Genomic DNA, 26,676 nt, shown 5'->3' with positions numbered 1-26,676 from the left:
CACAAATTGGCTATGGGTTAGGATCAAGTTGTTGTACCTGCAAGATCAAGTTGTTGTACCTGCAAGATCAAGTTGTTGTACCTGCAATCCCTCTTGAACTCTGAACACAGAGGGGCTGTAGTGAGCTCTATCATTAAAACGCCACAGGAGAACTGGTTCTGTGACCCTCCTATTACTGACAAACCTCTGAGAGATTAGGTAATTCAATCTCTCCACCCTCCACTTGTTTCTTCATTTCCACCGTATGTCCTTTGGAGGAGGTGTCAATCACTTGGCCCTGACTTTATTAGGGGTTAACCGGAGTAAACAGGCACTTTTCCCTCTCTCGAGGATGGAATTCACATTGAGAGTATTTGCAATCAGACCACCGCATCTTGACGGCTGGCAGGCAGTGGAAGAGCCATCAGTGCATATCCTTTCAAACAGGTGGAGATTTAAACATCCATTCCAGATCAGCAACTACCTAAATAAGATGTTTCAAAAAGGACCGGGATGGATCTCATGCTGGTGCTATGAAAAAAATATGGAGAGCATTTTCATGGACAATTTTGTGCTAAGTTCGACTGATACCGAAATACGCTTGGCAATTGCTCATACATGCAGTTTCTGGAGAGAGACTTAGAATGGGACTTAGAATGGCACAAAAGGCAATTCAGATGGAGTGATAGGCTTCTTCTACCAGTGGATGGATGTCCATAAGAGAGAGTCCAGCAACAACAATAAGCTAAAAGCAAGCATTTATCAATGAGAGCACACACAGAGACCACTGCAGACAATCTAACTAAGACCATGCTAAAAGGGCCTAGTGGAGTAGGGAAGCTATCTCAATGCACAACAAATGAGAGGAAATCAGATGAATAGGCCTATATAATATGGATATGTGTGAGAATAGTTAATATTTATTAACCCCTAACAATACAAAAACCAGTGCATGGCATGGGTGAAAATGTTAATGCATCTACATACATTGTTTGCCTTCCACCCTTTCTTACAGGCCTTGCCTTCTCACTCCCGATATATGTGAGATGGTTTAACTGTGAGTGTGGGATTATCACAACCCTTGACTGGGATCATTTCCTCCCCAGCCAAAGGGTTGAACTTTAGGTAAGTGGTGGTGGTAGTGCCTGAGGAAGCTTTAACCTCTAACTTTAGCCCAGAGGATTATATGCACCGCTGGATCGGCTGCCTTTTCTGGTCGCCAGCAGGACACTGTCAGATGTGCTAAACCGGTCAGCAGGAGATCCTCTTGAATGTTCCAAATGACTAGTTTAACGTCTGGCCTGCAGGGGGGTTGCGGAGAATGCAGACAAGCTAACAAAATAGTGATTTTATTTTATTTCGGTCAGGTTTTGGCTTTGTTATTCTCCAGGCCTCTTTTTCTCTGGATGGATTCTTGACCAAGTTGACATTAGCATCTGACCGGTATTGATCACAGCTCGGTTGGACCAGAGCAAAGTGAAACAAGGCGCTCCAGGTAGATTAAATAACCTGAACTGACCAGGTCTCCCCAGTAATTCTTGAGATTCTAGACATGCATTAAAGCTCCTTTATCTACAGCTAAGTCCCGGAACCTTTGAGGTGGGAGAGAGGGAACAGGCTTGCCCTCTTCTCTACACAGGGACACGTCCACCTGACTGGGCCACAGTCAAGTGTTTTCTATCCCTCCTTCGGAGTGTGGTAGCTAATAAACAGCCAATCAATCACCAACTCCAAGGGCACCGCCATGGAGTCCTCCTGACCCTTGTCACATGACTGAGGAGTCAATTGAATGGGAGAATTTCATTAGACAGCCAAAGCACTGTTTAACTCAATGTGTAACAACGCAACAGAAATCGCTCACGGAGGAAGCTGTCCGGCTGCTTAATTATACCCCCAAACACGATCGCACACGCATACATTATTGATTTGTTGTGCCAAGGTGTGAAGCTAAGAGTATCCAAGGCTGAGCTGGCCTGACGACACAGCCTCCTTCTTATAACCAAATACACATATACATGCACGCACGCATACACACATTTGCACAACTGCACCCACACAGGCATGTGCGCACCTCGACACCTCCTTGTTCACTGTAATCACCAGCATCGGGAAGAGTCATTGATTTCTATACTGCTTCAGTGGCGTGAGAAGCCACACTTGAAAAGGAGGCCCTGAAGGTTATATCCTCCTAGATCTCCTTTGGTCTTCCTGTCAAAGCAGATTGAACCTAGGGGCCTCATGGCATACAGCCTACCCACAGCCCTGGAAGAGGTATCCGCCTGGACTGTTCATCACTATGTGGTGTGGTAACAAGACAAGGGCTCAATCTCAATTTGTCTTTCTGCGATTCCTCGCATCCTTCTCCACCTTATTGGAGGTCCAAGGTCCATCACATTGGATCTTCTTGTCCAATGTGTTCTGAGGAGACAAAGATGTGGGGAAAGCTGATTGAGCTAGAGCTAAGGGCTCATACAGTGTTCAAAACAATTCGGAAATCTCTGACTTCAGTGCGTTCAAGACAACTGGGAACTTGGCGAAAAAACAATATTTTGAATTGACATCCAACTCTGAATTTCATATCGGAAACAATGGCATCTTTCTAGAGTTCCAACTTTCCTACCTGAAGACCACTGCCGTCATGATTTGACCTTGTTTTTGCCTCCGAGGTCCTAGTTGTCTTGAAAGCACCATTATCCCACTCACCAGTCAACGAGAACATTGATGTCATCTCCACCCCACAGGAAACGCATGGTGATTCGCCACCTGTTATCTACTGGGCCACGCCCACTCAGGGGACTGAGAGGGAGGCAAAGCAAGAGCTCTATTTCTGCCCAAAAGCAGATCCTTAATTACTTTTAAAGAGGTGAGTTTTTGTATGGAGGGCAAAGAGTGTCAAATTTAGCAAAAAAAATCCTGTTTGTCTTGACTATGTTTTTTGATTATTTGATCTAATAGAAGTTTCGTAATGCTTAGGTTGTTACAAGTGTACTGATATAGGTGTGATGCACATGACATCCCGGCAACTTTGAGAAAAAATTATCAGTATTCCCTGTTGAAATTCGAGACAATCTATGCATATTCATGAGGCTAGCAGAGCATTTTACTCTCCATTATATAGGCGGTTGACGTCAACACACCCCTCACGGATTATTTTTTTTTTTACGTTTTCAAACAACGAGATGTATCCACAAATCCAGAGGGGAATAGGTCGGGAGCTTGACACCCGCCGTTCCACTCTGTGGACAACGAATCCAATTGTTAGGGGAGACATAGATTTGGATATGACGAAATACCTCTGAGCTGTCACGGCAACAGTGACAGACTGATTGATGTGTGATTACTCCAGTGTGCAGAGGAAAGATTCATCAATCTTTGGGGCGTATTGATCCTCAGTGTGATCAATCTGACATTGGTATCTTTGGGGTATTGAGTAAAAAAAAATATATATATTTTAGCAGACGGTCTTATCCAGAGCGGCTTACAGGAGCAATTAGGTTTAAGTGCCTTGGTCGACATATTTTCACCTAGTCGGCTCGGGAATTCGAAGAAGCAACCTTTCGTTTACTGGTCACTTTGTAAACATTTAAGGTCAGTGGTGTTAGATCTAGATACAAGGTAGTCATTTTTATAAACATCAACACATTATACATACCTTATTACACGACATTAGAAAGGCTCATACAAGCTTTTAACAAATTGTAAAGAATTATACCTAGAAGCAAGTAAAGTGTTACCAAAATATGAACATGTTTAACAGTGAATAGGATGTGGGGTGCCTGAACACAAGGAAATGTACAAAGAAACAAGAAACACTTTAAAAAAAAGACCTACAGCTCATAAAACAAAGGCAGTGTGCCATTAATTACCATATACATGCCTGAATTATTTAAAATCTACGTTTTATTTTTGCCAGCAATCAATTGTACGAGAAGCTTTCTTTCTCTTGTGCAAGGTTACTAAATATTGTTGGAACGACTGTCCCTGATGAGCACTGCTCTAACCAGAGTGAAGTCATTCTAATAATACAAAAACATTTGATTGTTTATAGGCTAAAAGCCGTGGTACATTCTTTAGGACAAGTTCTTAGTGGCTGACTGCTGCATGTATGCAGTAGATTGAGCGTTGTCATTGTCAAGTGACAATGAATGACGGAATGAATGTCAATGTCACACCAGGGTCAGAGGCAATGCTTTTAAAACACACGGCCTTGGTGGAACTTGTTCACACTTGCATGTGTCTATTCGGTGGGTATGTACGTATCTATAATATTCACACAGTTGCCGAAGTGAAAATTGCTTCACTCCTGGTGGAAACGCGCGCGCACACACACACACACACACACACACACGTCTCCTGTCAAGTGAGTCATATCGCCAAACATCCTTAGAATCAAGCCACACTTAAAGCACCACAATTACCTGAATGTCACAAACAGGCAACCCTTCTCGGTGACATTGAGCGTCAAGTTACAGAAAAATTCCTGATATTGTCAAGATGAGACTCAAGGAGACACAAATCTCCTTGCATTAAACCTCGCAGGAAACTTTTTCACTCTTCTGTAAAATAACTAAAGCAGCAAAGGTGGTGCATGGAAATTACATAGACAATACAATTGTATATTACTGGCTAGACTAAACAGTCACTCGAACACACCTTTACTCATAGATCAGAGTCATAGATCCTATTTCCATCTTATACATTGGCAGAATGAGAAAAACGATGGGCTTGTCGGTAGCTCAAACTGAGATGACAGAGCACGCCTCTGTCTAGAACTTCAATTAGGTAATTGACAGGTGCATGTGGAAAGTGTGACAATCAATTACCACCCCTCTCTTCTTGGTCTCCATTTCGGTGCAGAATGTCTTCAGGAGGATAGGCAGAGGCAGGAGATGTGTCACTCAAAGGATAATTAATTAGAGCTTAACCCTTTGTAGAGGCTTCTGTCTGTCCTCTCCAGCAAGAAGATGTAAAAGTGTCAAGTAATGTGCACACACTGTGAAGCATAGATTTAACTCAAAACCCTTGATAACTACATAAGTCAAATTCCAAAGCAGATTTAGTTATTCAGACATTACATTGCTTTGCATTAACAGGGTACAATGGCCTTTTCTCTCAGGTATATTTAGCCATCAACCTTTCAGACAGTAACTGAGCTTTCAGACAGATGCCTGAAGAAAAAATGGAATTTGATACTTTGACCTGAATCATATAATGATAGACTAGATACAGATCTAGCAGCAAAAGAACACCTTGTTTCAGACAGAGAAAACTGATGTCACTGCAGGTTTCAGGGTGGGTCCTCCTTGTGTCTATCTGGTAGATGGTAAAAGCCTGCCCCCTACTGGCAGTTGTCAAGTGACTGAATCTTCATATAGGAGGAAAAGGACAACGTGATTGCCTTGTTATTAAGTAAGTCATGGTATTGCTGAATCCATTCCATGTAATAGCACAACAACAACGAAACAAAAAGAGCTGAAATCTGAGAAATAGAAAACTACTGTATATGGGATAACCGAAGTTAGTTACCTAACAAAAGCATAGCAACATGTTCCTGCATGGTCAAACTCATAGGCTGCACTGTTGTTCACCTACCTACCTGATTGGTCAGTATTGAGCAAAACTGTAGTGAAAAAGGCTGTACATTTACTATGATGGTTACATTTCATGAGTAGGCTAACTCCATTGTCCTCCAATTGTTACCTCACTCTCACTCCGACGGAAAATGGTGCTGAAAAAAACTCCCACAGCCACAGGGAGGTACGTCCTGCAGTCCAAGTAACTCGGTGTTTCTTTCTGTCCATCTTGTCATCTTGTTTATCAAATAGTTTTAGTGATATATCTACAGGGTTAGAAGTAAGGGAACGTGAGAACATTTCAAGTCTATCCCCATTTCTGACCACAATGCCACATTGGGAAAAAACCTAAGCAAAGAGAACAGGACTAAAGGTGTTTAGGTTTAGAAATGTGTCATGGCATTTTTTATTAAAGTTATGCATAACCTTCCAACTTGATAGTTTGTGTGTGAACTTTATGACATTATCAGCTAGAATTGTCAGATCACTGGCACATCAGCGGTAGCATGGGCAGCACAGGGAGGGAAAACAGACATAATTACCAAACAGAAGTAGGAGGGGTGAGTTTTAGCCAGTTGTAAAAATGCACTGAGGATCAGGACAGAGCCCCTGACTTTGCCATGCTGCTTAAACACCATCCTATGGGGTGCTCCACACAAAGTGCAACTCTATGCACACTCGTATTATTCCTGTGTTCATTAGGGATAGGATCGTGTGCCCACTGACATGGGTGGAGCAGCCTAAAAGGAGGTCGAAATGGCCCCCAACAAAACATGCAAGCAACATGGGAAAACACAAGAGAGAAAATAAATACATCATGGGATAAAAAAAACATAATACATTATCTTAAAATGTTCCTTTCACTTGTCGCTTCTTTTTGTGTGTTTAATATATATCCTAAACACACAGCTTTGTACATTTTGGTATAGTTCTCTTTCTTGCAGGGATGACTAGGAGTAGAGAGAAATGGGAGGGGAGGCACAGGGCGGCCCACAGCAATTGGAGTGGGGACACACGGGGGGTGGCTGGATTCGGGACAGTCCCTCTTCCCTGATTGCCTTGTGCTGACGGAGAGGGCGGGATTCGAAATCCAGAGAAACCCCCCCTTCCTCCAACTGTCTCTCGCTCATGCTCAGTCTCTCGGGGAGAACCACGGTGGGAGGAGGAAGAGGGTACTCGGCAGTTGAGTGGACAAGCTAAGAGGACATCCAGGTCAACGAGACAGCAGGGAGGCAAGGAATCAACCCTTCCATTTTCACCGTCTCCCTTACGGCCTGATGCAGAGGCCTGGGAAGGGGAAGGGGTTGAAGTTCCACGACTATCTTTTATCTAGGAACAAGATAATAACAGAAAGGGCCAGGGCAGTCAGACCTTAAACAATAACTCAGCTGTCACGCCTCACATGCTCATGGGTTTTCTAATAAACACAGACACTGAAATCCCTAAGACTAGAGCCACGTTACCTTTGTTGATGTCCGTGTCTGTCGATGACCTGGCCGGCCTCTGGCGTAGTAGACTGTGATACTTGGCCTCTACCTCCTGATAGAAAACAGACAAGCAGGGAACAGTCCGCAATCAGAATTGATACGCATGAACATAAAATGTACAATCAACGTTACTAATTAACCCTTATCCTACAATTTCACTGTCCCGCGGACATAATACACAAATCTCCACGTCTCTAGCGTCCAAACAGTTTGGCCTACAAAATTATTATGACCACTCTATTGAAAGGTGAGATGCTCTAGGACGCCCACAAGCCTCACAAGACTCGTCTGAAGTTGGTACAGCCTATTCTACCAACTTCTGTGTGTAGTGTCCAAACAATTTGGGCTACACACTATGACCCCTTTGTGGACATCTGAGACTTGATGGTGTCCTCTGTTTTGCTCTAGGACGCCCACAAGCCTCACAAGACTTGTCTGAAGGTCCCTGGTACCAGTAAAAAAAAAAAATCATGGAAGTATATATGGAGATATTTTAGACACTAAACTAAGGGGATAAATAACATGTAAAAAAACAACATTTAAATAGTTTCCTGACCTTTCTTATAAGTCTCAGATATAGGACAGACACTTTACAACAAACTTAATTTAGATTTTTTTTGCCACCATCTGTTGTTCCATGTAGTGAATCTGTTATAAAATGCGTTTCAACGGCTAATAGCAGTAATGCCAAATTCAATATTTCATATTTTGTTTTTGATACCTTAAGGGGTCTTAAAATCAAATAGCTAAATGATCCTTGGTATGACCATCTTAAAACAATTCCATGTTAGCTTAGACCCCCCCCAACCAACCAGTCACCTAGTCAACCAACCAACCAGTCACCTAGTCAACCAACCAACCAACCAACCAACCAACCAGTCACCTAGTCAACCAACCAACCAACCAACCAACCAACCAGTCACCTAGTCAACCAACCAACCAGTCACCTAGTCAACCAACCAGTCACCTAGTCAACCAACCAGTCACCTAGTCAACCAACCAACCAACCAACCAACCAACCAACCAACCAACCAACCAACCAACCAACCAACCAACCAGTCACCTAGTCAACCAACCAACCAGTCACCTAGTCAACCAACCAACCAGTCACCTAGTCAACCAACCAACCAACCAACCAACCAACCAACCAACCAGTCACCAGCCAACCAACCAACCAACCAACCAACCAACCAACCAGTCACCTAGCCAACCAACCAACCAACCAACCAACCAACCAACCAACCAACCAACCAACCAACCAACCAGTCACCTAGTCAACCAACCAACCAGTCACCTAGTCAACCAACCAACCAACCAACCAACCAACCAACCAACCAACCAACCAACCAACCAACCAACCAACCAACCAACCAGTCACCTAGTCAACCAACCAACCAGTCACCTAATCAACCAACCAGTCACCTAATCAACCAACCAACCAGTCACCTAGTCAACCAACCAACCAACCAACCAACCAACCAACCAACCAACCAACCAACCAACCAACCAACCAACCAACCAACCAACCAACCAACCAGTCACCTAATCAACCAACCAACCAACCAGTCACCTAATCAACCAACCAACCAGTCACCTAATCAACCAACCAACCAGTCACCTAGTCAACCAACCAGTCACCTAATCAACCAACCAGTCACCTAGTCAGTAACCCACCCACCCACCCACCCACCCAACCAACCAGTCAGTCAGTCAGTCACGAAAGTTAGTCAACCAACCAACAATTCAGTAAGCAAATCATCCAGTCAGTCAGTCAGTCAGTCAGTCAGTCAGTCAGTCACAAACCAACCAACCATCCCACCCACCCACCCATGTGTGCGTACCTTGAGGTGGTTGAGGTTGGTCTGCAGGTTGCGGAGGTGGGACAGGACCTGTCGGCTGAAGCTGGAGATGCTACCTGCCTGTGAGGCAGAGGAGAACCTCAGGCTGATCCCAGAGTCTCCTGCCCCGCAGCCCCGCGAGGCGCTCAGCTGCTTCCCGGTGGCCTGGAGGTCATCGTCCGTGCTGCTCTCCCCCGAGCCCCCGTAGCCCTCCAGGACCAGGTACCCTGCTGGGAGACGCAACAACAGGGCCCAATGCATTAGGCACCAAAGGGATGAAAACGGATTGAAACAACTTGTCCATAGGAAGAAAAGAAAAACGCTCATTTTTGTTTTCCGTCGCAAAATGTTTTGCTACAAGGTGCTCTAATGAATATGATCAAGCTGAGTCCCTGCTGTTCAGCACACCTACGCACTGGAGGTCCTCAAACCTAGTTATCTAGCACAGGGTTCTTTAATACTGGAACACCCAAAGGTGACAGGAGTGCCTATTTCTGTTCTTCTCCAGCACTAACACTCTCCTTATTCAACGCAGGGATTGGGAGATTGGTTGGTTGAATCAGGTGTGTTGGTGCTGAGCTAGAACAAAAATGTGCAATCTCTCGCTCACTCACACACGACCGCAAGCTCACCATAATCCTCGGGGGACTCAAAGAAACCCGTGTCCCCAGACACCAGGTCCTGAGCCGGGTCCTCAGGGTGGCTGGCCTGGGTGCACATCCCAGAGCCTTTCTGCACCACCACCCGAGCACGGCTGTCCACGGGGGTCCTCAGGGACGTGGTCCTGAGAAGACGCCCGCCCCCCGAGGAGGAGCGCCCGGCACGCTCGCTGTCCTCCTGCGACATGAGCTGGGTCACCAGGATCTGCTTCAGCGCCGACACTAGAGGAGAGAGGGGACACATACGGTTAGACCAATGGAGAGTCTGTGTGATTCTAGATGAATTGATTCCCCACCAGATAAAATCTATATATGTAATTTTTGTTTAGGGCGGAGAGCTATCCCTGACCAACCGGCCTGACCAACCGGCCTGACCAACCGGCCTGACCGGGTTAATATAACTCTAACTAGAGTATTTCCTGGGTAGAATCAATCTTGATGATTGAGACGGATGTCCTTTCACTCACATGTCTTTAAGGCATCGTCAGCCCTAGAAGGACCGACGCCCAGCCCAACCAATTCGCTGAGCCCGTCTACGGCCATGCGGAAGGGCAGCCTATCTGCAAGGTCTGGGTCCCCGTAAAGCCCCTCCTCTTCAGGCTTGAGTCCTACAAAGGTGTTGGCATCTGGGAGAGAGGTCTGCATCACGCCACCAGAGGCAGCGCTGCACTCTTTATTTAGGGGGAGAGAACAAGGACACTTTTACGTGCCTTTCGGTCAATCTAGATACTACTGAAGCATGTTACCAGTGGAGGCTGGTGGAGGGTGGAACGTAATAGCTGGAATGGAATACATGGAAAGGTATCAAACACATCAAGTCAGTTTCATACATTCTAAAGCGATGTCAGCCTCCACTGCACATTACGCAATGTCACTAACTGCTACTGAAAAAGTTCTCAAATACACTGATCACTCTAGACGGGGGAACACGGGAGAGGTGAGGTGCTAGTTTAGTTACCTATAGACTGGCTGCTTCCAGAGGAGATGCGGTCCGGGTCCTTACTGAGTCGGGCTACGTCTGCAGCGATGATCTCCACACCGTCTCTCTCTCCACTGACACGGTGGGAGAGAACAGAGAGTCAGTATCAGGAGAAGCAAGGTCATGGTCATCATGAAATACATTTGCTGATGAATAAAACCAAAAAGACACCAAAGACGTTTTATACTGAGAGGAGGAACGTACTCCGTTTGAGGTAAGTGGATGCCGCTGTGTGGCTTCACTTTCATGGCGTCCGCTCTCTGGGTGATCTGACGCTGCCACCTGGTGGAGGGAGGATAACAATTCACAGGCAGACAGAGGCGAGTAGACTGCGGATAAAAAGTGTCCCTTACCTCAGACCTAGGACCAGATAACCCTAACTGCATTGCTAACCTTAACCATTAAGACAGGTAAGAAAAAGATCTGACCCTGTATATGTGGTTAGGGCCAACTTCTACCTACTCTACCTACAGTGAATTAAATGGGGTTTTTAAGTAGTGGTTATAATGACTAAATCACAGTGTCAGGAGAACTCACATTCTCTGCTCTGATACGGTCTGGGCCATCAGCTCGTAGATCTGTGCCCCGTTGTCCGACATTGAGAGAACAAAGAACGACTTGTTGTCTGTTGGGAGAGAGAATAGCAGGAAAACAGGGTCAGACTCCTGGCTGCGTCTCTAATCATACCCTATTCCCCATATAATCCACTACTTTTGACCACAGTCACATAGGGCTGCCACATAGGGCTCTGGTAAAAGTCGTGGACTATATAGGGGGATAGGGTGTGATTGTGTTAACAAGGTTGGATCTAACAAACACATTTCAATAGAACACTAGAATGGATATTGGCATTCCATGGTAGCATGACTACAGGGCGGCCATCTTTGTCAGGGAAACTAATAATATGATTGCATCTATATGGTAACTCACCTGTGGCCACAGAGCGCACCAGCACCGCGTTGAGCTTGATGATGGGGCTGAAGATGTGCTTGGTGTCGGCGGTGCCCGACAGGTTTTTGCTGTGGCACTTGAGGACGAGCCGCTCGTCCTGCTTCTGCAGCAGCACCAGGATGTCCTCCAGGAGCAGGGTGTACAGCTCTGAGACCAGAAGAAGAGGGGATTTAACCACAGAATTACATATGGTTAGTCTTAGGGGCCAGGAGTTTTTCCTAACCACATGAACTGACGTGAAATTAGTTTGGGCCCTGTTTGCAGTTGTAGTGTACAACTAGGGCCAAGAGTTTTCCCCGGTTGGATCACATTGGTCAGGAAAATCCTCCTGGCCCTACTTATCCACATAAACGCCTGATGAAGTCGTAAGCGTACCAATAGTCTTGTCCTTGTTGACCTTCCATGACAGTGGTCCCTCGTGGACCATCTTCTTCTTGGTCAGGTCCAGGTTCTGAGTGTGGAGGGAGTTAAGGTCAAAGGTCAGATTAGCTGGGTTTATTTGTTTAGTCACATCCCCATTAACATTCACTTTGGAAACAGGTACTCTTCCACGCCAATGAATGGAGCTGCATGACCTAGTCCAATTTCAAGCACTACCAGCTGACATTTAAACAAAAAATTCCCCCTTTAATAACTGCAGTGGCTCCCTCGCAGAAACTGAAGCAAAAATGTTGCTTCAAGTCAATTGTGGGTAGTCTGCAGACTAATACGCTTTGAGAAATGCTTTATAGATCGCCTCACCTTGAGTTCTGTAATCATGGGGTTCTCCGTCTGCTTCAGAGACGAGAGGTCTAGCCGCCTCTGGTAGTGCTCCAGCCTCTGTGGAAAGAAAGAGAGAGAGAAAGAAAGACGGAGAAAGAGAGCGAACAAGAGAGGGAGAAAAAGAGAGAGAAAGAAAGATGGGCACACAGAAAAACAGCCGTAAGCTGGATGTTCTGCTGCTACAGGCACTATTAGACTAACCAAGAGACACAAACCCCATATTCTCTCTGCAATAAATCACCTGCCATCATCTCTGCTGGCTCTAAGAGAAACAGTGGGAGGACAGATTTCAGAGTGGCTGAGAAGCCTTCGAGGCAGAACAGGGGTGAAATGAGACAGGGGAGATGTGGGAGACCGAGGGGGATAGGCTGTGCTTCCGTACCCGCCGTTCCCAGATGACGCTAAGTCACACCTACTTGTTTGTTTTCAGACTCTTTCACCGCTTGGTTGACGTGGTTGAGAATCTTCCTGCAGCAGTCGCCTGCCTTCTTTACCTTGTCTTTCTCCACGGTGTCATCTGAAATGAAATGACAAGAGAGAAAGGGTGATGAAGATTCTGTGGAGAAAAACAGAAAAAGAAACACCTCTGTGGGGTACTGCCCAGCAAATGGATATTTTCCTGCACCCATTAGCAGCCGATCATATCCGGAAATGAAGACCAAGTAGAGGTCATTAACATTCCTTAACAGCTGGCTCTACTTTATGTTTAGTGCATTTTATTTCCGCGAGGGAGAACTAAACCAGAGCCAAGATTAAAAATGATGGGACCCAAATAATGCGAGAACATCTCCCAAAATGTGCATTACCGACTTCGGAAAATGCCAAAATAATCATCTCAGTTTAACCAAGAGCACAGATTTCATTTGAGCTGGGCTGGCAGCTCCTAACACACACAGGCGCGCAAACACACACAGGCGCGCATACACACAGAGAGAGAGAAAGGGTGGTCACTGGGGCACCACAGTGGAACGACACTGCTATCATTAACGCTACTGTAAGCGCGCTGCCCTGCATCACTGTGATGGCCTAGTCTGCTTCGAGCCCAGTGCCATCACCTCATTGTCAGAGTCTAATACCCTTTTTACATTATCATGCCAAACACAACCAACTCGTACTGTGCTGGCTCATAGGGCGGCGCACAATCAGCCCAGTGTCGTCCGGGTTAGGGGAGGGTTTGGCCAGGGTAGGCCGTCATTGTAAAATAAGAATTTGTTCTTAACTGACTTGCCTCAATAAATAAATGTATTTGTATGCATTTTCACATTCTTGAACTTGCACGGTTCCAGCAACTATGGTGGGTGTGTAGTCAGCCCAGTACAGTGCAGCTTGGCTTAGTAGAGTGGACGAGGCATAGCTGTGTGTGTGTGTGTGTGTGGCCTACCTGTGTACTTGGCGATGTTCTCCAGTAGGAGAGGGTACTTGGTGAGCCTCTGCATCTCCACAGGAATGATGTCCTTCAGTTGGAGTCTTCGACACAGTCGGTTACTCTCAGCCTCCTGCAAATGCACAGTGAAGTTAGGTAAGAAGGCCACAGGAATGATGAAAATAGCAACAAAACAGGCACAATCTATCCTTCTCGCTCATTTATATACTTCGCCCACCAGTGACTGTGGCTTTAACAGAGCTACATCTTGAATGGTTACTTTCTACAACTTTCTTTAACGTTTAATTTACTTAAAATGAATTTAAACAAATCAAATTCAAATACTACACAAGCTTCCCTCATACATCCCATTCCCTGTCATATACATTGTACTGTACAATCTGCACAAGTTGATTACATAGTCAAATACCTGACCTAAATCTCAAGTAACAGGCAGTGCCCAATAGCCCTGTGTGTGCACTCCAGTACCTGCGCTGCCCTCCCCCCTGTCCATATCTCCTCCTCTTCTCTCCTCCATTCCTCCACTTACCTGCATGAAGGAGGTGAAGCGCGAGTCCTTCTTCTGCCTGCTCTTGATGAGCTCCAGAGCAAAGGGCTGGTTGCTGCAGAACGTGCCCACCGCCTGCTTGATCTTCTCCTCCTCGCCCCCGCTGAACTGGAAAACAACACAGGCGAGCCAGGCGAATCGGGGTCAGTCGCCATGGCAACTCCCTGCCGCCAAGCCCTTGGTCCTTGCGTGTGTGTAGCGGCACAGTGCCAGATCGATGGGGGGGGGTCTAAATCTGCCTCTACATGCTTTAGCCAATTCCCTCTGACTATCATTGCTGTCATGATTCTGTCATAGCTTTATGTTGGTTCTCATGGTTGTCTCCGCCCGTGATAGCTGATGTGTGGTGAGCGTTCTGGCACAACTGGTTGCCGTGCACCACCTGAGCAGGTGCTTCACATTATTAAACATGTATAGACAGAAGGGTTTTGCTGAAGCACGTGTAGATCTGGGACCAGGTTAGTGGATGGGTTCTGCCAGTCCATCTGTGGCACACTATCGTTTAACAATTTTACTTCCATTCTGCAAAAACACAGCAACCATCTTCACCCTCCAGTTCATTGCCAATTAAAAAGATAAGCAATCCCATAAAACAAAGTGAATGTTTATTCCGCAGTGAAAAGTAATTTCAGGCAACGGCACAGCTTTCGTGGTTTGTGAGAGAGAAAGACTTCTCTCCAAGAACACAATTATTACATGAATCATATTCCGTCGGGGAAAAGGCTTCAAAAGAAAAAGAGCTGTACTCACCCAGGACAGCAAGTCGTCTCCTATTTGGTCGATTACGGACGTCTCGTTCCTTTTCCGAATTGTTGCCATTTGCTCAGATATCAAAACTGAAAAATGAAAGGGAATGTAAGAGGGTCATTCTGACATTGTGTCTGTGTGTGTGTGTGTGTGTGTGTGTGTGGGGTCATGTCATATCAAAGTGGGAAAGTGTGTGTGTGTACATGTTTGTGGTTGTGCATGTACATTCCTGTTTGTGTGTGTGTGTTTGCTTATGTCCACGCGTGCAAGTACCATGCAGTTGAACAATGTCCCCCAGGTTGGTGAATATGTTCTTGATGTCGGCAGGAGGCAGTATGGCCTCTCTGGTGAGCTTCTGGTAGAAGATGTTGTCCAGCACTTTGAGCATCCGCAGGTGGGCCCTCTCAGTGTAGAACAGCTCTGTAGACACAGACCGACAGCGCTCATCACTATCGTAGACTGATAAATGACCTCATTAGGCAACCATAAATAAGCGATAAACAGTGATAACGAAAACGGTTATTTCAGCTTGTTCTTTTTTTTTTTGGCCCAGGTTCCTACTAGGAAAGATGCATTTGTAAAAGTGACAAATTAATAAAGTTTGTTTGATTGAGTTTGCAGTGGTTACCACACACACTGCTAGTGTATGTCTGTTCATTGCACTCTTAACTCTTTACACTCATACCCATATATGGGTTAGAAATAGCAGATTTGGACACTGATAAGCGCCTACATTTGGAACGCAGTGGCTGTATAGTAACATGCTATACATGACTTCAGAGCTCAAGGTCTCCACTTCACAGCGCAGTTTTTTTTTACTGACAGCGGTCCTGAACTTGAACACAATAGCGACAAGAAGTTGCTCCCATCCCTCCCGCTACCTTGGAAACATTTTTGTTGTTGTTGGAGTGAGGGAAATACTGTAAATAAAGAGGGCTTGATGTATTTTGAAAGATGAGACATTGAGGATTATAATTAATACCACTTTGATGTCATACAAGCAAGCCAAGCACCCGTTAGTCCAAATGGGCACTTCATATTTCCATATCATAAAACTAATTTAATATACACTGCCAACGTTTATGATCACTACACATGATGTACAGTTACAAGATGACATGGCGTCATAAATTAATATTTCTGATGGATTTCCTCAGACTTAATTGAATGCACTCTATTCTATGCGCACCAAAATTACGATCTGCATCTCTGAATTGACTTGTGAAAGCCTAACACTGTAAGATTGTAATTTGTAACTTAGCTAACCATGTTGACAATACAACACGCTTTCAAATGATGTCCACCTGACTAGATTGCGATTTATAATGGACCGTTTTTGGAATGAGTAAACAACAACAGTAATTGTGTAAAGGCGGGGATGCAGGGCTGTGTTCCAAACAAAACAACTACACGTCTGCTTGCTGTAGTTCCTCAACGGCACATCTAGGGAAGCTCAAAATGCCACCTTAAAGTTGAAGACTATTCATTGAGTTGAAATTACATAGGACCTGTTCACACTTTGGAGAGGAATGTGGCCACTTGGAGAGAGCAGTTAGACCTCTCACTCAAACCCATGTAATTTTTTTTGTCTTATGTTGAACCTACCTCAAATTTACCATGAATATTCTTGTTACCGACTGTATCCAGATTATTTTCAGATTTTGTTATCAACAAATGCAGCGAAAAGTACAGTAAATATAAAATTCACATAAAATCAACAGTGTACCGTTTGGTTTCAGTCTTGTGTCAGATTATCGGTTTTATCCTCACCTTCAGTCTAATAATGTTTTCATTATCCCCAAACGGTTCCCTTTTGATTGCTACCATGAATACCAGCATATGCTTCCCATATTTCTTCTGTAAGAAACACTTCAATTTAGCCCTATCCAAACAGGCCAAATCCCACTAGTGTAAGGGGTTAACGCAGTAATTATTCCTTTTGAACAATAAACTGCCTACTAAAAAAAGTGAATAACTAACACAGACATAAAGTATGTACAGGGCCCTGGGTTTTTCCTAATCATGCAAAGCCAATCACTAGGGCCCAGAGTTTTTCCTGGTCAGGTTACATGGGCCCTATTTATTTCTATTATGGTGACTGGGTTACAGTTCGAACAGGAAGTTACCGTTAATGACTTCCTGTCTCTTGATCTCGTGGGCCCTGAGTCCGGCCAATACCTCACGTCCCACCAGCTGCTGCCAGTTGAGGGGGTCGTGCTCAGAGTCCGTGCCGCCTTGATCGTCTTCACTCTGCACCTCTGCAGAAACAAGGCCATCCAACCTGGGAGATAGGTGGCAGCAGTTACACTGGTTACAACCTTAAAATACACTGGTTACAACCTTAAAATACAATATCTGACTAAGATAAATGCAGTCACGAAATATAACAGAAGATGTTAGGAATGATCTAAAAACTCACTGTATCTAACCATAGCCTACATCACGTTTGATAAAAGGTAGTCCACATTTTGACCGAAGAGGTTTAGGAGACTAACTAAAAACTCAAACTATCTGACCATTGTCTTTATCAGAAATAGTAGCAGGTCAAGTCAAAACGAAAACACTCACCTTCTGATAGACTTGGGTGTTCCTTCAAGGATTCTGTAACAAGAGAATACTATTAACTACGAGGCCTGAATGACAACGCTTCACATACTCATCAAGATGTTCTCCGCCTGCATGAAACAACTACTAAAACAACTGTACGCAACAGGAGTAAAAAAAAAATGTAAAGGGTTGACTGTAAAAATAGTAGTTTGGAATTACATGTTATATATAGAGGGTAGATACAACAAATATCTAATGGCACCCTATTCCCTCTTTAGTGCACTACTCTTGGGGTCCATCTTACCTGCTCTCCCTGTCCTCCTCCTGCAGCTGGTCCAGGCTGTATGGGCTCAGGCTGTAGTCAAAGTGTGTGTTTGGAGTGTACTGTAGACTGTCCAGGTCTCCAAGACCCTCGCTCAGTTTGAGGAAGGCAGAGTTAGGGGTCAGAACTGAGGAGGAGAGAGACAGAGAGAGCGAGAGACGGAGAGATCAGTTACATTGTACAACTATCAGGCCAGGTGGGAAGACCATTACTACAGCTTAGAGCCGGGACAATAAACCGAAAATTGCCCTCTTATTGAAACATTTAGCTGTTCAATAAGAGGAAGGTGATTTTGCTACACAACGTTCCTGTAGATTGTTCTAAAACCATTATTTGGTCGACAGTAATAGCCAATGCAATATGTTGACTCCTGATATGAAAGCATCTGCCTGTCCCTGTTTTGTTGGGACAGGCAGCAGATGGAGAATGTAGAGCTGCATTCTGAGAAACACAACAATATGACCGTTGCGCCAAATTGTTATTGCGGGGAAAAGACAGTTTTCAAAGCAACTACTGTTCGAGTTACAGAGAGGAGAGTCAACTTCCCGTGAATAGATTATGTATTTCTCTTAATATGGAGTTCATGGCACCACTTTCCAACCGGAGTAGGCTGTAGCGTAGTATGGTTTTGATGCGCTGTGGAGTGGAGCCGAGCGTCCATTTTGGTACATACAGTGCATTCGGAAAATATTCAGACCCCTTCACTTTATTCTTTATCCTTATTCTAAAATGTATTATTGACATTTTTCCCCCTCATCATTCTACACACAATACCCCACAATGACGAAGGAAAAACTGGTTTTTATACATTTTTGCACATTTAATACAAATAAAAAAACTGAAATATCACATTTACATAAGTATTCAGACCCTTTACTCAGCACTTTGCTGAAGCACCTTTGGCAGTGATTACAGGCTTGTGTCTTCTTGGGTATGACGCAACAAGCTTGGCACACCTGCATTTTGGCGAGTTTATCCCATTCCTCTCTGCAGATCCTCTCAAGCTCTGTCAGGTTGGATGGGGAGTGTCGATGCACAGCTATTTTCTGGTTTCTCCAGAGATGTTTGATCGGGTTCAACTCCGTGCTTTGGCTGGGCCACTCAAGGACATTGAGAGACTTGTCCCGAAACCACTCCTGCGTTGTATTGGCTGTGTGCTTAGGGTTGTTGTCCTGTTGGAAGGTGAACCTTCACCCCAGTCTGAGGTCCTGAGCGCTCTGGAGCAGGTTTTCATCAAGGATCTCTCTATACTTTGCTGCGTTCATCTTTACCTCGATCCTGACCAGTCTCCCAGTCCCTGCCGCTGAAAAACATCCCCACAGCATGATGCTGCCACAACCATGCTTCACTGTAATGATGGTGCCAGGCTTCTTCCAGACGTGACGCTTGGCATTCAGGCCAAAGAGTGGCTTCCATCTGGCCACTCTACCATAAAGGCCTGATTGGTGGAGTGCTGCAGAGATGGTTGACCTCCCATCTCCACAGAGGAACTCTGGAGCTCTGTAAGAGTGACCATCAGATTCTTGGTCACCTCCCTGACCAAGGCCCTTCTCCCTCGATTGCTCAGTTTGGTCGGGCGGCCAGCTCTAGGAAGAGTATTGGTGGTTTCAAATGTCTTTCATTTAAGAATGATGGAGGCCACCGTGTTCTTGGGGACCTTCAATTCTGCAGACGTTTGTTGGTACACATCCCCAGATCTGTGCCAACACAATCCTGCCTCGGAGCTCTACGGACAATTCCTTCGACCTCATGGCTTGGTTTTTGCTCTGACATGCACTGTCAACTGTGGGACCTTATATAGACAGGTGTGTGCCTTTCCAAATCATGTCCAATCAATTGAATTTACCACAGACTCCAATCAAGCTGAAGAAACATCTCAAGGATGATCAATGGAAACAGGTGCACCTGAGCGGAATTTCAAGTCTCATAGCAAAGGGTCTGAATAGTTATATAAATAAGGTATTTGTAATACATTTGCAAACATTTCTGTAATACATTTGCAAAAAAACCTGTTTTCGCTTTGTCAATATGGAGTACTGTGTGTAGATTGAAGAAAAAAATTATTGAATCCATTTTATAATAAGGCTGTAATGTAACAATTGGAAAAAGGGAAGGGGTCTGAATACTTTCCAAATGCACTGTATCGCTCAGCTCTACTACAGCTACAATGACCCAAAAATAATAGGTAATATTGACAGCTAACAATTAGGACATAAAACCAAATACAAAGGAATTTAGAGAGCGCCGCAGACAAACCGTGCTCCTCAAACACTATGGGGAGCGTAATTGGTCTTGCGTTGCCTGCGCTTGATTTAGTATGTGGTCTAGAGACTAGGGTACTTGGTTTAGAATTCAGTATATGGGAATTGTGCTAGCTAGAGAGTTTAGTAGGTATATACTAGCTAGAGTCTTGTACAGTATGTGGTAGTTCAGGGTCGCACCAAACTCAGAGTCTCTGCTGCCTCCGTCAGAGGCGTGGCTGTTGGTGGTGCTGTTGGTTGGCGAGGTGGCGTTGGTATTGGAGGAATGTGTGAGCTCTGAGCCATCGCTGGATTGACTGGCCGTCAGGCGACCTGCCTCCAGGTGCTCCACGGCCGTCAGGCACGGCTGGGACAGCTGCTTCTGGGGCCGCGGCTTGTTGAGGTCCATGGCCTTGCCGACTGCTCACACAGACAAGACAGGCAGACAATCAGTCAGAGAGACAGGCAGGAAGCACACATAGAGACAGACAGACACACAGAGGTGTAGCAGGAGTCAATACTATAGGATCTATTTACTTTTCTGTTGCTCCTCCTTTTTTCCATAGTAACACAATGATTTGTTTTGATATGTGGGTGATGATAACCATCTACCAATACAAATGCCTCTCCAGGGTTTCAGTAAATTGGGAGACCTATAGTATACTAGTGTTGGTCACTGTTGTTTATCTTAAATTACTAAATGAAAGCCGGTGTTGTTTATAACGCAGACACTCACTGGATGTGGGGTCGACGCGGCTGGGCCTGCGCGGAGGCCCGAGGATGCTGGGAAACCTGGTTCGTTTCACCTTCTCCTCCCCTCCCTCCTTCTCGGTCTTGACGCTCTTCTGTTGATCACAGACATCAAATGATCAGTCATTAAGAGAGATATAGCAGGGGGTGACGGTTAACAAACCGAGATAGGTTAGCGGAGGGTTCAGTGTAAGGGTAGGCTCATACCTTGATCTTGGGGAGGAAGTTCAGGCGGACCCTTTTGGACTCTAGGCCCCGTGGCTCTTTGACTTTCACGCCAAGGTGCTTCATGTACGCGAGGATGACGCACTGCATAGTAGCGCTGCAACAACAGACCAATGAGGATTCCGGATTTAGAGACCCAGGCTCAATTGCCATATTCTCGGTTTTATATCAATGGAACAGATTGGGATGAAGTTGAAGTGAACTACATCTTGACGTGTCTTTAGTGTGGCTTTGACCATATGCTGTGAAAACGAGTGACGGCGGCGGGCAAGATGTCGTGTCCATTCATTAATCATTTGGGATATGCCGGGACCATATGGCATTTGAAATAAGGTCGTTACACAACGTCGGAAATAGTCCCTTATGAATCTAAACGAACTAGAGAAATGTCATTTGTTATTAAAGGAGGTTGGCCAAGAGCTCATGTAGCTAGATTGCCCCCTGGCAAAGAGATACTCCACATATACAACGTGACTTCTGTTATAATGTTAACTGCTCAACCTCAAAATCATCTAAGATGAGGTTCTTGTCCTCTTTCTGTGCAGTGAACTGAAACTAGGTGGTTTGTCTCCAGTGTGACATTGAGTAGAAATGACAGAGACAGTGGTTAGAAAGGCCAAGAGTCTGCAAGGCCCCAAAGTGTCTTAAACCCCTCAGGGAGTGCAGTGCACTTCACCACATCCTTCCAAAAGCTCAACAGCCTGTGCTCCCAACTCTAGCTTTAGAGGATGGAGAGTTCTGTGGGGGTGTGCAGTAAAAAAACAAAAAAACACATTGAGCACTGAGTATGTTGTGTGTTCACAGCCACAAGTAAATATCGGTTGTGCTCAGTGGGACAAGGAGGATCTACATGAATTTGTCCAATAACAACAGGTTTTTATTTTTCTGGCTGCAAAATGTTTTGCTAAGTTGTGCCCTACTGAACACGATCATGGTCTCCAGTCAGCCTGTGACCATAAAGTCTTACATTGACAATCCCCAAACATCACACCGACTAAAATCAAATGGATAGTGTGAAATATGTAGGGCTCATATCTGTTCTTTCCAATGGATAAACAAAAGAGAATCCCCTCACCATTTCTCCTCCTCTGTGGATTGAGTTGTCAACCTAAAATATGTCAAGAAATTCCATTAGAACAAATTATATTACACAGAAAATGATTTTAACATGTCAGAGTACAAAAAGTAGTAGACTTCCAATCAATATATTATCAGCCTCAATTAAAATGTGTCAGCAAGTAAAACTAATGTTAAAGAAGTTCTACATCAAGAAACTTGGCTGTGAGGGTTGCTACTAACAGGACATCCTCTATCTTGGTGATGATGTTTTCAGCACAGGAGCGTTCTCTCTCCAGTGCTACCCGGTCTCTGACGCGCTCCGTGTCCAGCCGGGCCAGTTCCCCCTCAGCCAGGGTTAGGCCCATACTGCGCTTCTGCCTGCACACCCCACAAACCACGGTGTCAGATCCCACTTACAGTATGTTTACTTATAACATGCTTACATCAACTTACCGAAAATTATAAACAGGATTATAATAACTTCAAGTTTATAAAGACAAACAGTTACACTGTCTACAACTAAGACTCACTTTCATCCATCTTTACATATGACTAACACATAGGCACCAATAGGAAAGGCAGCCATTTTGGAAGAGCACGAGCAAGGTGACTGACCTGAAGTCCTCCAGGTTCCTCCGGATGTCAGGGAGCAGGGTGTCCTGCATCATCTGGACTAACTGTCTGTTCAGCTCCTCAGGGATTAGCTCCGTCCTCCGCCGGTCTGCACAGCCACACAGATAGGAAGTAGGTTGACACAAAATACAGCTTAAGCCTTGATTTCTCAACAACTGGTGTGGGATAGTAGTATTAAATCAAATAACATTTTATTTGTCACATGGTCCGAATACAACAGATGTAGACCTTACCGTGAAATGCTTACTTACAAGCCCTTAACCAATAATGCAGTTCAAGAAATAGAGTTAATAAAATATTTACCAAAAAACTAAAGTTAAAAAGAAAGTCGAATCAATCAAAACACAAGAAATGTACATAACAATAATGAGGCTATATACAGGGGTACCGGTACCGAGTCAATGTGCGGGGATACAGGTTAGTTGAGGTAATTTGTAAAGTGACTATGCATTGATAATAAACAGCGAGTAGCAGCAGTGTAAAAACAAAGGGGGGGGGGTTGATTACTTGTTCAGCAGTCTTATGGCTTGGGGGTAGATGCTGTTATGGAGCATTTTGGTCCTAGACCTGGTGCTCTGGTACCGCTTGCCGCGCGGTATCAGAGAGAACAGTCTATGACTGGGGTGACTGGAGTCTAACAATTTTAAAAAAATGTGTTAGATTGGTTATACAACCAACCACACACTTTGAGGCTTTGTGATAATGATGCTAGTACACTGTTGAAGTAAGGAAACTTGAGTTGGCTAGATTTGGCATTCCATTAGATAACAATAGTCATTCCTCAATATACCCAGATGTGACTTGGCATGGATTTGTCAGCCAGAGAAACTAATGGAAATGAAAGCAAAGTCACAAATACTCACCAAGGTCAGAGGAGATGGACTCGGGAACAGCTACTTTTAAATTCTGTATGAAAATAAAACCCATTTAGACGGGCATTGACAAAGCCAGACTTGTTTATATGTGGCTTACAGAAACACCAGAGTAAAAATACTTCACATTTAACAAAAAGAGTAAAATGACAAGTGCAGAAGAATTCCTAAATGTACGCTGTGTGTGTGTTAGTAGTGTATGAGAAAAACTGCAGAAGAAAATCTCTGGGTCCCTCAAGTACTGCAGTCTTATTGGTCTAGGGCACTACAATATATTGCAATGGGAGTCAACAGAACAGTGGATCAGAGAAATGACGGCTCCAGCTGAGGAGAAATGTATTACTGCAGGGAGAGGGGACTCCTGACAGAATAAACCAATCAAACAAACACACTGCTGTATAGTAACACTAGTGTTGCATATCATACCAACACTGTCAGGGGATGTAGGTGTTTAATCACAACTGATGTGGGGGAGACCATAACTTCTGCCACAGTGCTGTGGGGTTTGTTTAATAACAACAGTGCACTGTGCAAGTCTGTGCTGGCTTGGGCCTGCAGTTTGGATGAAAGCTAGCTGTGATCATGTAGTGACTGTGGATGAAAGCCACTTGAGACTACAGGGCCCGTATTCATAAATAGTCTCCGAATAGGAGCACTGATCTAGGATCAATTTATCATTTTAGAGCATACTAAATATGAGTATATGGACAGGGGTTACATGATCTTAGATCAGCACTCCTACTCTTGAGACTCTTGGTGAATGTGGGCCCAGATGTAGGCTAGTTCGACTCAACTCACAGCTCCCCGGTCGATGAAGAAGTTGTGGAAGTCCATGAACACCCGTCTGGTTTCTTTGGAGTTAGTTTGCTTGCACAGGTCAGCGAAGAGGTAGCAGAGCTGAAGAGAAACGTTTCACATGATCAATGAGAGGTGACACAAACACGTTCTACAACATCATGTCTTTGTGTCAGCACTGCACTCCCTGTATTTTTATATAAACTTTTATTGTTGTCGGTAACTGGTCACAACACAAACATGGTCAGGTGAGGGTGTGTGTGCGCGTGTGTAGGGACTCTTACCAGCGGTGCAGGGTCAAACTGTGAGACGACGTGATGCAGGAACGCTGCCAGGTGGGCAGGTCTGGACTTGAGCAGCTCCATGCTCTGGAAACAGCTGCACTGGCCATTGACCTGAGATACACACAGTGTGTGTGTTACGAGCTAGCTTGACCTCGTTAGAAAATCCTCAGTGAAGCTTGTCAGTCTTTCACCCTTTTAGGGGGAGAGAAATCTGGACAAAAAAACTCCAGCACCCTGGTATGCTTCACAGTGTTTGTAATGAATGTTAAAAAACAAACGTTTGGGTCAATAGGCCATAATCGCAGCCTAGAATCTTAATTTTCAAAATGCAACGAAGTTATATTTCTCCCCTTATTTTGGATGTATTTAGGGCCTACCTGTTCTTGATCAGAGTCAAAGTAGTCGTCCTCAGCTCCGATGATATGGGAGACGAAGCGTGAGGAAGGGCTGCTAACAGCAGAGGGGGACAGCGAGTCCTGGAGGGGTGGGGAGAGGAGGAACACAGCCCTTAGATCTCTCACTCATTGAGCGTTGACTGCTCCGTTCACTGAGGTAGCTAACAACCTCATATACCATCAAAGGGGTGTTTAATGAAGTTGGCTCCACATCTGCAGGGCACGGGTCATGTTCATTAGACACCAAATGAAAGAAAATTGACTGAAACAGGGAGGGACTACCTGGACTTGTCCAATTAGAAATGCTCATTTAGGTTTTACGTTGCAAAACATTTAAATGTTTTCAGTTGCATGCCCTAATGAACATGAGCCAGGTCTCGATCTCACCAGGTCTGGAGTGTCTTCTGGGTCGGGGGAGTGGCAAGAGTTGAAGCTGTCTCGGGGCGTGCTCTTTGGGCTGTGGTAAGACAACATGTCTCTTTGGCACAGGCTCTCCGGGGAGGCAGGTGCAAAACTGCGGGGAACCTGCAAATGGAGAACATTTGGTAAGCTATCAAACATTCATCTAGCTAGACCTGGGTGGTGTTCATTAGGAATCAAATGGAAGAAACTCGACTGAAAACAGGGAGGGATTATCTGGACCTGTCCAATAACAAACACTTGTTTTCTTTATTGGTTGCATGTCCTCTTGAACAGAACCCAGGTTTGGAACACAGCAGTGGGTTGCAGGTTTGGGTTGTAGTTTACTGTCTGCAAGGTGCAAAACTGAAAGTAACACTTACAGGGGACATGGTACTGCTGCTCCACGAGAGATCATTGCTACTGTCCCCCCTGGAGGAAGGTGTGTGGTCCATGTCCACCATGCTACCGTCATCTCCATCACCCAATTGCAGGGCATCCTTAGAATTAAATCCCAGTCAGTCACACGCAGATAATATAAATATTCCCCATAATTGAAAGAGAAAACCAACAAGTATTTTGTCTGACTGTAAGCATTGAGCATCTATATTGTCATGATTTCATCACACACAGTCTACAGAAATGGAGCAGAACATGCACAGATCAACTACCTATAAATATCATTGCTTAGGGCCAGGCTAAAACTTGGGCCATAAGTTTGTCCTGGTAAGGTTACATAGTCAGGGAAAACTCATTGGACTGATTATGGCACTCATAGAAAACCACAGATTCTCACCCTAGCTATTAGTTATTAATACTACAATAGCCAGAAGCTACTCCTGCATTGTCTTGGCTGTGTGCTTATGGCCGTTGTCCTGTTGGAAGGTTAACCTTCACCTCAGTCTGAGGTCCTGAGCGCTCTGGAGCAGGTTTTCATCAAGGATCTCTCTGTACTTTGCTCCGTTCATCTTTCCCCAGTCCCTGCCGCTGAAAAACATCCCCACAGCATGATGCTGCCCCCACCATTCTTCACCGTAGAGATGGTGCCAGGTTTCCTCCAGACTTGACACTTGGCATTCAGACCAAAGAGTTTCATCAGTTTCTCATGGGTCAAAGTCCTTTAGGTGCCTTTTGGCAAACTCCAAGTGGGCTGTCATGTGCCTTTTACTGAGAAGTGGCTTCTGTCTGGCACTGTACCATAAAGGCCTGATTGGTGGAGTGCTGCAGACACGGTTGTTCTCCCATCTCC

General features: G+C 44.9%; 1 protein-coding gene across 4 annotated transcripts in view; it reads right to left on the bottom strand.

The window, feature by feature from the left end:
• Nucleotides 1-5,928: 5,928 nt before the first annotated feature.
• LOC123729215 (rho guanine nucleotide exchange factor 12) overlaps nt 5,929-26,676 on the bottom strand; it is an 80,819-nt gene continuing 60,071 nt past the window's right edge. For all 4 annotated transcript variants that reach the window (XM_045703469.1, XM_045703468.1, XM_045703470.1 and 1 more), the window contains 31 exons: nt 25,811-25,927; nt 25,416-25,553; nt 25,011-25,109; nt 24,634-24,744; nt 24,353-24,451; nt 23,546-23,588; nt 22,665-22,770; nt 22,290-22,427; nt 22,066-22,098; nt 20,973-21,087; nt 20,752-20,860; nt 20,217-20,435; nt 17,758-17,902; nt 17,475-17,507; nt 17,033-17,187; nt 15,180-15,326; nt 14,910-14,995; nt 14,142-14,267; nt 13,610-13,724; nt 12,645-12,745; nt 12,208-12,285; nt 11,842-11,917; nt 11,446-11,613; nt 11,053-11,140; nt 10,720-10,797; nt 10,495-10,589; nt 10,004-10,207; nt 9,510-9,758; nt 8,881-9,107; nt 7,016-7,091; nt 5,929-6,881 (listed from right to left, as the gene is read on the bottom strand). In XM_045703469.1, the coding sequence (XP_045559425.1) occupies nt 6,871-6,881; nt 7,016-7,091; nt 8,881-9,107; nt 9,510-9,758; nt 10,004-10,207; nt 10,495-10,589; nt 10,720-10,797; nt 11,053-11,140; nt 11,446-11,613; nt 11,842-11,917; nt 12,208-12,285; nt 12,645-12,745; nt 13,610-13,724; nt 14,142-14,267; nt 14,910-14,995; nt 15,180-15,326; nt 17,033-17,187; nt 17,475-17,507; nt 17,758-17,902; nt 20,217-20,435; nt 20,752-20,860; nt 20,973-21,087; nt 22,066-22,098; nt 22,290-22,427; nt 22,665-22,770; nt 23,546-23,588; nt 24,353-24,451; nt 24,634-24,744; nt 25,011-25,109; nt 25,416-25,553; nt 25,811-25,927 (3,585 nt within the window). In that variant the 3' untranslated portion in view covers nt 5,929-6,870. The remainder of the gene's footprint in view (nt 6,882-7,015; nt 7,092-8,880; nt 9,108-9,509; nt 9,759-10,003; nt 10,208-10,494; nt 10,590-10,719; nt 10,798-11,052; nt 11,141-11,445; nt 11,614-11,841; nt 11,918-12,207; nt 12,286-12,644; nt 12,746-13,609; nt 13,725-14,141; nt 14,268-14,909; nt 14,996-15,179; nt 15,327-17,032; nt 17,188-17,474; nt 17,508-17,757; nt 17,903-20,216; nt 20,436-20,751; nt 20,861-20,972; nt 21,088-22,065; nt 22,099-22,289; nt 22,428-22,664; nt 22,771-23,545; nt 23,589-24,352; nt 24,452-24,633; nt 24,745-25,010; nt 25,110-25,415; nt 25,554-25,810; nt 25,928-26,676) is intronic.

This window comes from Salmo salar, chromosome ssa20 (genome assembly GCF_905237065.1).
Source record: "Salmo salar chromosome ssa20, Ssal_v3.1, whole genome shotgun sequence".
Classification (NCBI taxonomy): domain Eukaryota; kingdom Metazoa; phylum Chordata; class Actinopteri; order Salmoniformes; family Salmonidae; genus Salmo; species Salmo salar.
Note: the sequence above shows the minus strand (reverse complement) of the source record. Positions and strands in the feature narration are given on the sequence as shown.